Raw genomic sequence first — 10,034 nt, 5'->3', positions numbered from 1 at the left:
GAGCTTAATAAATGAGGGGAAGCTTTGCGGACTTCCATCATCCAATCATGTGAAAGGAAAATTTCTTTTTTTTTTGTTTTTTTAATTTTCTTGACATGTGATTGGGTATTCTTTGCAAAGTGAAGCTTTACCTCATCTACCAAGCAGGGGGGCAACTGCACTTGCAAAGTGCACAGTCTATTTGCCTTTAGTAAATCGACCCCTGCGTGTCTTACAGAAACACAGTCCGACCTACCTGTGGATTTGGGCAGATTCTTGAGGAAGTCTTTGCGGTCATCTTCGTGCAGGATGGTGTACACGCTGGTGTTGACCAGATCCTCCTGCTTGTACTGTAAGTACTGGGTGACGTTCTCGGATACGAACACAATGCTGCCTTCCCGGTTCACCACAAACAGGAACCCGTCCAGAGCCTGCCGACAGAACCGTGCACACGTCACACAAGAGGGAGAGAGGTTCCAGGGTTACGGAGGAGGTCTGGTGCTAGAATTATCGCTCTTACTCTGGCATGCGAGGTGATATGTAACATGTGTATTACAATCAATGGATTCATGCGTAGGCACGCTGATGTGTGCGTTTACGTTTGTACCTGTGTGTGTGTGGGGGGGCCTAAAAAAAAATTTCTGGAGGGGGGATGTTATGTGCTTGGATTTAACTATTTTTTTTTACAAAAAGGGAAAAAAAGATTTTTTTTACTGAACTTTTTTTTCATCACCTATGGGACACAAATATGTGATGATTTATTGCTGACAGGTTCTCTTTGAGACATGCAGGGTCTAAAAGTCTCCTGTGTCTCCTCTGTGATCCATTAGATGTATTGCAATACATCTTCCCCCGGCTATTCTAGGCGGGAAAGTGACAGCCGCGACCCGGAAGTCGCCTTCCCGGTCACACAAAGATGAGGAATGAGGAGGGGATTTCACCGGAACCACTGCGAAAGCAGTCAGCAACCGCGGAGCCGCCTGACTAGGGGGGGGGATATCCTCCTGCGCTTGATATGGGTACGTCCCTATCTACCAGCTGCAATCACTCAACCTCAACCAATAAGTCGTAAATACCATATATTAAATAGTGAAGCGCTCCCAAACTACCTAAGAAAAATCCCTCTATACATACCATAAATACCAACTGAACTTAAAAGTAATCGATACCATAAGGTGATGAAAAACATAAAAACTAAATCTATTAGTGAAAATACATAAACACCTCTCTTAATATCAATTAATAATGCCTCATAATTAATCTGTGATGGAAAATAACAAATATGAAATTCATGAAAAATACTCAAATATTAGTGAAAATAATAATACTAATTCATGTGACAAATCGTGATAAATTGTGACAAACCTATAAATCAAATAAATAGTGATTCTTCAAAAAATAAATAGATAAATAAATAAATATGCAATACATATATCCTGTGATAAAACCCTATAACAAATTAAATTAAATAGATAACTACTTAATTCTGTGAAAAAAAAAATAAATAAACTCAGTGTCCAAAATATACTCAAAAAGTCCATGCAAATTGTGAAAACACTCTGTGATCTTCACTTCTAGTGCTCAAAAAGGAATCCTCCAATGGCAGCAATGCCTGCTCACCTCCCCTCCTCGACCCACACAGGGCCACAAGGCAAAAAAACTCCCCTGACTGCTTCCACCGGACAGGCAGGAGTCTGCCGGCCAGATTTACACACAATTCCCATGGCATACATTCCCATGATGTCATACATACCAGACGTCTCCATCAGGGGGGGAGGGGCTTTCTCAGCCAAGCACACCATTCTGCATGCCTGAGCTAAGAGTAGTGGATTCAAGGAAGTAAATGCCACGTGAATGATCTGCCCTTACTCAAGATGGCCACTGCCAGAAATGCTAGGGGCTGGTGTTTTTCAAAGAGAGGTCTCAGCAAAATAAAGCATCAAGATATGGATTGGGGGTGGGGCGTTGCTTTCAATACTAAAAAGCGTTTTTGGTTTGTGCTGCTCAGATGCAGCGAAGTTACACTTCAAATAAAAGTTTAAAAAAATAAAATAAAAATCCACTTTGTGTGCACCAAATGTTTTTGCCAACCCAGATATTCTCTTGTAAAAGTAGCCGTGACATCATCACTGTGCTCTGTGCACAGATGTGGGCGGGACCAGCAGGCTGCACTTACAGGAAACTACAGGAGGGGGCGGAGACAAGCCCAGTCTTCCCTGCCTACAGAGAGAGAGCAGCATTGAGCGGTCTTTATGACAGGAAGTCTAAATTCCTGCACAGATCTGGATGAAATACACAAAGCTCCCCGAGATTCAGGGAGAACACACGCGACTGAAGAGCTGCTTATCCCGGAGTTCAGCTTTATAAATTATTTTAGGGGATTTAGGACGAAGTACACAGCACGAGCCAACGATGGCTGTACACACCTGTAGTAGAAGGGGCCCCAAAGAATCCTTATCGATCACCCCCTGCCCTGTGGACGACACGTCTGCCTTCTGGACCTCATCATCATTGGAGGAAGCCTTTCCTAAAAAACACACACAGGAAAAAAAAAAATTTATTCTGAGACCAGAACAGATCTTCCATGCACACCGGGGGATCGCAGCACTGCTGCCCGGCTCACTGTATCTGTGGAGGAAGTCATTGTTGTCACACCGGCTGGACTACAAACGTGTGTTATTGTTCATCTAATGGTCGATGTGATTAGTAGTTTCTACAACAGAGTCAACGTTCTTTGCGTTTTCCTTTCAGCTCACAGGTAGTGACAAGGACAGTGCATTTCTGACAGGACTGATAGGGATTCACTGCACTAGCTGAAAAGTGAAAACTAATGCAGCCACCACATCTCAAGCAGAAATATACAACATTGTTGGTTATTTTATACAAATTTTCCAAAAGGAATCACAAAAACAGGAACAAAACCAATGTAAAGTATCATTGTAAATAACGCGTTGTCATTGGAAGACAATATAAAGAAAAGAATAAACATAAACCTAAAGATAAAACTGAAAGCATTTTGTTCCATCGAAGACCTGCTGATCCTGCCAGAAACTGTGTGAGCTGATAGCTTCCTGTATTCTCAGTGTCTGCTGATTCCTATCAGATACAACCGTTCCCAGTTATCTCTAGGACTATAGAAATCCCCCCCCCATCATACAGAGAAGAGAGGTGGTTCTGTTGTCCAAAATTCAAATACATTTTTAGTTATTTGGAAATTCGGATGTATCCGAAACACAATAGTAATGAATGCACACGAATTGTCCGAAACAGTGAAATTCATGCAAACTGGCGAAATCCAAAATGCGATTCAAATAGGACAACGAATATGAAAATGTAAACATAACGCAATTCTTAGATGTAAAAAATTCAGCAGCTGCATCAGAAATCGTAAACAGAAAAACTGTATGCGAATGGCGATTCGAATTTTCCGAATTCAATCAAATTGAATTCGACCGAGTTGAATTGAATTCGACCAAATTTGAAAAATTCAAATCTAATTCAAAAATGAATAAATGAAACTAAACGAATTCCAAAAACTAAATTTAAACTACAAATTAGTTAATTGGCAAAAAGGAATGAATATGAATGAAACAAATGTTTTAATTCTACACGCCTCTAGACCCAAGTTAGATTGACAATGCTGCTCCTCCATAGATGTGGTGGAGTGAGCGAGCGTGGTCACCCCAGGACAGGAAGTGTGTTACTGGCAGGATCACCAGAGGGAAATAAAGCCTGAAAAAAGGAGAATGCGGTCACAACAGAGGACTGGAAGGCTGCAACTAATTATATTTTTGTTTTTGGGTTTAGATACCATTTAATGAGCTTTAACCTCCTCCTTCAGTCGCAGCCTCCTCATCTTCACAGAGGTTCAGCAACACAGCAACCTCCATCTTGTGTTTGTACAAACCTCCTCCTATCGGAACCTCCACAACTTCCAGACCTAACTTTATATTGTGTTTGTTCTCAGCAGAACAGGAATGTGGAAGTCATAAAATGATTTTTATTTTCCTTTAGCAAAGATTAATCATGGCTTTGGGTATTTTTAGACCATTTAGGTCAACTGCTAATCTCTTCTCCTTCGGTAACAATCACAGGAGAGGATGGACTTGTTTTTGGTGTTCTGTTGTCATCACCCAAAAGTTACTCCCACAATAAAATACGGAGTCATGTCCTCCTGATGAGCGCTAGCTGCCTCAAAGTGAAAACAGCGATTATTTTTTTGTTTTATACATACTGCACACTATTGTTTCTTCGACTCCTAGTTAGATATACGTCCCTACAGAGGAACTAAACCCTCCTCTCCTTAGCTGGATATGTCCCTACAGAGGAACTAAACCCTCCTCTCCTTAGCTGGATATGTCCCTACAGAGGAACTAAACCCTCCTATCCTTAGCTGGATATGTCCCTACAGAGGAACTAAACCCTCCTCTCCTTAGCTGGATATGTCCCTACAGAGGAACTAAACCCCCCTATCCTTAGCTGGATATGTCCCTACAGAGGAACTAAACCCTCCTATCCTTAGCTGGATATGTCCCTACAGAGGAACTAAACCCCCCTATCCTTAGCTGGATATACGTCCCTACAGAGGAACTAAACCTTCCTATCCTTAGCTGGATATGTCCCTACAGAGGAACTAAACCCTCCTATCCTTAGCTGGATATGTCCCTACAGAGGAACTAAACCCTCCTATCCTTAGCTGGATATGTCCCTACAGAGGAACTAAACCCTCCTATCCTTAGCTGGATATGTCCCTACAGAGGAACTAAACCTTCCTATCCTTAGCTGGATATGTCCCTACAGAGGAACTAAACCCTCCTATCCTTAGCTGGATATGTCCCTACAGAGGAACTAAACCTTCCTATCCTTAGCTGGATATGTCCCTACAGAGGAACTAAACCTTCCTATCCTTAGCTGGATATGTCCCTACAGAGGAACTAAACCCCCCTATCCTTAGCTGGATATACGTCCCTACAGAGGAACTAAACCCCCCTATCCTTAGCTGGATATACGTCCCTACAGAGGAACTAAACCCCCCTATCCTTAGCTGGATATACGTCCCTACAGAGGAACTAAACCCTCCTCTCCTTAGCTGGATATACGTCCCTACAGAGGAACTAAACCCCCCTATCCTTAGCTGGATATACGTCCCTACAGAGGAACTAAACCCCCCTATCCTTAGCTGGATATACGTCCCTACAGAGGAACTAAACCCCCCTATCCTTAGCTGGATATACGTCCCTACAGAGGAACTAAACCTCCCTATCCTTAGCTGGATATACGTCCCTACAGAGGAACTAAACCCTCCTCTCCTTAGCTGGATATACGTCCCTACAGAGGAACAAAACCTTCCTATCCTTAGCTGGATATACGTCCCTACAGAGGAACTAAACCCTCCTCTCCTTAGCTGGATATACGTCCCTACAGAGGAACTAAACCCCCCTATCCTTAGCTGGATATACGTCCCTACAGAGGAACTAAACCCTCCTCTCCTTAGCTGGATATACGTCCCTACAGAGGAACTAAACCCCCCTATCCTTAGCTGGATATACGTCCCTACAGAGGAACTAAACCCCCCTATCCTTAGCTGGATATACGTCCCTACAGAGGAACTAAACCCCCCTATCCTTAGCTGGATACACTTCCTTACAGCGGAACTAAACCCTCCTCTCCTTAGTTGGATATACTTCCCTAAAGGAACTAAACCCTCCTATCCTTAGCTGGATATACGTCCCTACAGAGAAACTGAACCCTCCTATCCTTAGTTGGATATACTTCCCTACAGAGGAACAAAACCCCCCTATCCTTAGCTGGATATACTTCCCTACAGAGGAACTAAACCCCCCTATCCTTAGCTGGATATACTTCCCTACAGAGGAACTAAACCCTCCTATCCTTAGTTGGGTATTTTTCCTGAACTGAACTCATCTATCCATAGTTTGAATATACTTCCTTCTGGTTTCTGGGTTGCGTAGTTTTTAACCACTTTACAACCGCGCTATAGCTGAATGACAGCTAAAGGGTGATTGTCCAGTTCTGGGAGGGCATAATATGATGTCCTCCTACAACGTGCTCCCAGCGGTGCACACACACAACGCTGTCAATTTTTTCTGTGTCCTACAGAACCAGCTGATCACATAGACTAAAATGCCAATCACAGCGGCCTTTTACCACATGATCAGCTGTGTCCAATGACACAGCAGATCACCGAGTAAATGCAGTTGCCGGTTATCGGCATTTTCCTCATGCTGTCGCAGCGTGCGGAAAGTACTGCCGATAACCGGCAAATATTACAGAGCAGATTTGCACTGATAAACAGGGTACTGATGATCAGTGGCCAGCAGTACCAGTCACCAGCAGTACCAGGGCCCAGCAGTGTCACTGATCAGTGCTGCCCAGCGGTTGTGCCAATCAAGTGCCGCCAGTCAGTGCCGCCTATCAGTACACATAATTTCTGAATATCAGTGCAGCAGCACCAGTGCCTCCTCATCAATGCCCACCAGTGCCGCCTATCAGTACCCATCATTGCTGCATATCCGTGCAGTAGCACCAGTGCCTCCTTGTCAATGCCGCCTATCAGTACCCATCATTGCTGCATATCCGTGCAGTAGCACCAGTGCCTCCTTGTCAATGCCCACTAGTGCCGCCTATCAGTACCCATCATTGCTGCATATCCGTGCAGTAGCACAGTGCCTCCTTGTCAACGCCCACCAGTGCCGCCTATCAGTACCCATCATTGCTGCATATCCGTGCAGTAGCACAGTGCCTCCTATCAGTACCCATCATTGCTGTATATCCGTGCAGTAGCACAGTGCCTCCTATCAGTACCCATCATTGCTGCATATCTGTGCAGTAGCACAGTGCCTCCTATCAGTACCCATCATTGCTGTATATCCGTGCAGTAGCACAGTGCCTCCTATCAGTACCCATCATTGCTGCATATCCGTACAGTAGCACAGTGCCTCCTATCAGTACCCATCATTGCTGCATATCTGTGCAGTAGCACAGTGCCTCCTATCAGTACCCATCATTGCTGTATATCCGTGCAGTAGCACAGTGCCTCCTATCAGTACCCATCATTGCTGCATATCTGTGCAGTAGCACAGTGCCTCCTCGTCAATGCCCACCAATGCCGCATATCCGTGCAGTAGCACAGTGCCTCCTTGTCAATGCCCACCAGTGCCACCTCATCAGTGCAGCCTATCAGTGTCCATCAGTGCTGCCTATCCATACCACCTCATCAAGGCCCATCAGTGCTGCCCCTCAATGCTGCCTTTTAGTGCAGCCTCAAACACACATCAGTGAAGAAGAAAAATTACCTGTTTGTAAAATTTTATAACAGAAACAAAAAAAATTTTTCTTCCTTTAAATTTGCTGCTCTTTTTTTAAATACCAACATAAGAAAGCTCTATTTGTGTGAAAAAAACGATAAAAATGTAATATGGGTACAATGTTGCATGTCCACGCAATTGCCAAAGTGCGACAGCGCTGAAAGCTGGAAAATTGTCCTGGGCTGGAAGGGGGTAAAAGTGTCCGGTAGGGAAGCGGTTAATATCGATCTTATGTTGTATTTGTGTTTTTATCCGAACGTAGTAAACCTTCCCGTCAGATTTACAGTATGGGAAGTGTGCAATTTCCTCTTTGTACCCTCTTGTCCCTCTAGCGCAGCGTTTTGATCAAGTTTTGGGAGCCCGTTAAATCAATGGCTTTAGTCCTCGTGTTTTGTGGTCATTCCCGTCCTGTGAGACGAGGCACTCCTACCCATCACTTGACAATTCCTCCGGGCACCTCCTACAGACTAGACCTAGGTGTCCTCCCGAGGATTATTACATCGCTCACAAGACGAATACTTCCGCTGTCATTTATATACGGATCTCCGTCTTCCGTTACTTTCAGGCTGAAGTTTTCTTGGAGTAATTCGAAGAGCCGGCCCGATACAGAGAGGATCGTCCCCGCGTGTCACGGCTGTGTGCTCAGTCTATAAAGTCGGTTTATTTAACGATCTGTGTGTTAACACAAGGACTTCCTCATATTTATAGGCCGGTTTCCACCATTCCTGACAGTTCTTAGGTTTTATAGGCCAAATAAAGCGTGGCTCTGTAAACAGATCGCCGTCACACATACTGCTCAGGGATATTCTGTATACTCCGTATTATCTACAGCCGCACAGGGGGGGGGTCATTAACGCAGAGAGGCTGCTTTCATACTTGTGGGAAGACAAAGTCGCACGACTTTGGCGAGGCTTTGGTCTGACTTCACATTCTCTGGACCAAAGTCACATCAAAATCGAACCAAGAGCAGTGCAAGAACCTTTTCCTGATGTCGCAGCGACTTTAGTAGTGTCAGTAGGAACGGCTCTCATAGAAATACACGGAAATACACATGTCCTGCGACTTGGGGTCTCACAAGTCGGATCCCAAGTCGCACAGGTTTACAAGAAAATCCTTCTACCTTTAGAACCACTTTCAGCCCGGGTTCACACGAATGCGGTGTGGCACATCGCATGGGATTCACACAGGAACTGCACCGCATTCCGGTGCAAATCGAATGCAATGTCTGTGCGGTGCGATTTGAGCCATACATTTTGTATGGCTCAAATCGCATCACATCTGCACCAAAAAGGTGCAGGACCCCGCATCGGATTCGCATCCCATGGGTGTTCACACCCGTGCAAAGCGAATTCTGGTAATCGCACTGCATTTTGTGACCTTTTTCGGGTTGTGTCGTTAAAGCAAAGCTACACCTAAAAAGGCAACGTTCCGCTTTAAGCCATTGTCCCCCGCTCCCTATTAAGGATTGGCACCTTTGGGGAGCAGGGACCCAAATTTGACAGGTACCCGCTCCCACTTCCGCTGTGATGGTCTACGTCAGGGGTAGGCAACCTGAGAGCTGCAGGACTACAAGTTCCATCATGCCTCTGCAAGTCATAGCTGTAACTGTCAGTTTTGTAATGTTGCAATGCCTCATGGGAAATGTAGTTCCACAACAGCTAGAGAGCTGCAGGTTGCCTACCCCTGGCCTAGGCGATTGTCCTCCCTCTCCATAGTCTTCTGGGACCCAGGACAGGTCCCAGAAGACTACGGGGCCATTCACAAAGCTCAGCGATTCTCGCACATGTGCAGTGGGAACCTTGGTTGTGAAGCCGGAATCTGTCACAGCCGGGTGCCCACACTGAAGATGCCGACACCGGGGAGAGAAGATGGTCAGTGAAACCAGCCGTGGTGAGGACACGGCTGGACCGAGGGACAGTAAGTGGCTGTATTTTAAAAGTCAGCAGCTACAGTTTTTTTTTTAATCAGGTGGAACTCCCACACCCTTACCAGGTCACATGGACGCCGTGCGATTGCAATGCGGTGCAGGAAACGCACAGGATTTTCTGTGTTTCCCCCACCGCATTAGTGTGAACCAGGGATAAAGAAATAATAAAGGTCCATCTTTCTAGGACACTAGCAAAAACCGGTGGCATGCTGGCAGTGGGAGGGGTTATCCGAGCTACAGTTCTTCCTTTGCCATTGTCCAAGCCTCCTGTTGGTGGCAGTATAACCCAAGCGTCTTCCTGTGCGCCTCAATGGACAATTAATAAATAGAAAAGTTACTTTTTCGTTTTGGGGTTTAGATATGCTTTAACCACTTCAAGTCTGGACACTTTCCCCCCCTTCCAGTCCGGACACTTTCCCCCCCTTCCAGTCCGGACACTTCCACCCCCTTCCAGTCCGGACACTTCCACCCCCTTCCAGTCCGGACACTTCCACCCCCTTCCAGTCCGGACACTTCCACCCCCTTCCAGTCCGGACACTTCCGCCCCCTTCCAGTCTGGACACTTCCGCCCCCTTCCAGTCCGGACACTTCCGCCCCCTTCCAGTCCGGACACTTCGGCCCACTTCCAGTCCGGACACTTCGGCCCCCTTCCAGTCCGGACACTTCGGCCCCCTTCCAGTCCGGACACTTCGGCCCCCTTCCAGTCCAGGCCAATTTTCAGCTTTCAGCTCCATCACACTTTGAATGACAATTGTGCGGTCACAAAAAAAAAAAAAAAAAAGTGTTTTTCTTATAAAATT

At 45.6% G+C, this 10,034-nt stretch overlaps 1 protein-coding gene across 7 annotated transcripts in view; it reads right to left on the bottom strand.

Annotated features, from left to right (window-relative positions):
- NCOA3 (nuclear receptor coactivator 3) overlaps positions 1–10,034 on the bottom strand; it is a 220,737-nt gene that overhangs the window by 39,468 nt on the left and 171,235 nt on the right. For all 7 annotated transcript variants that reach the window (XM_089653111.1, XM_089653110.1, XM_089653113.1 and 4 more), the window contains exons 5-6: positions 2,406–2,506; positions 236–410 (exon numbers count right to left, since the gene is read on the bottom strand). In XM_089653111.1, coding sequence (XP_089509237.1) covers positions 236–410; positions 2,406–2,506 — 276 coding nt within the window. The remainder of the gene's footprint in view (positions 1–235; positions 411–2,405; positions 2,507–10,034) is intronic.

Source organism: Staurois parvus, unplaced genomic scaffold, assembly GCF_062004578.1.
Source record: "Staurois parvus isolate SC_StPar_1 unplaced genomic scaffold, SC_StPar_1.0 ptg000699l, whole genome shotgun sequence".
NCBI classification, from domain to species: Eukaryota; Metazoa; Chordata; class Amphibia; order Anura; family Ranidae; genus Staurois; species Staurois parvus.
Note: the sequence above shows the minus strand (reverse complement) of the source record. Positions and strands in the feature narration are given on the sequence as shown.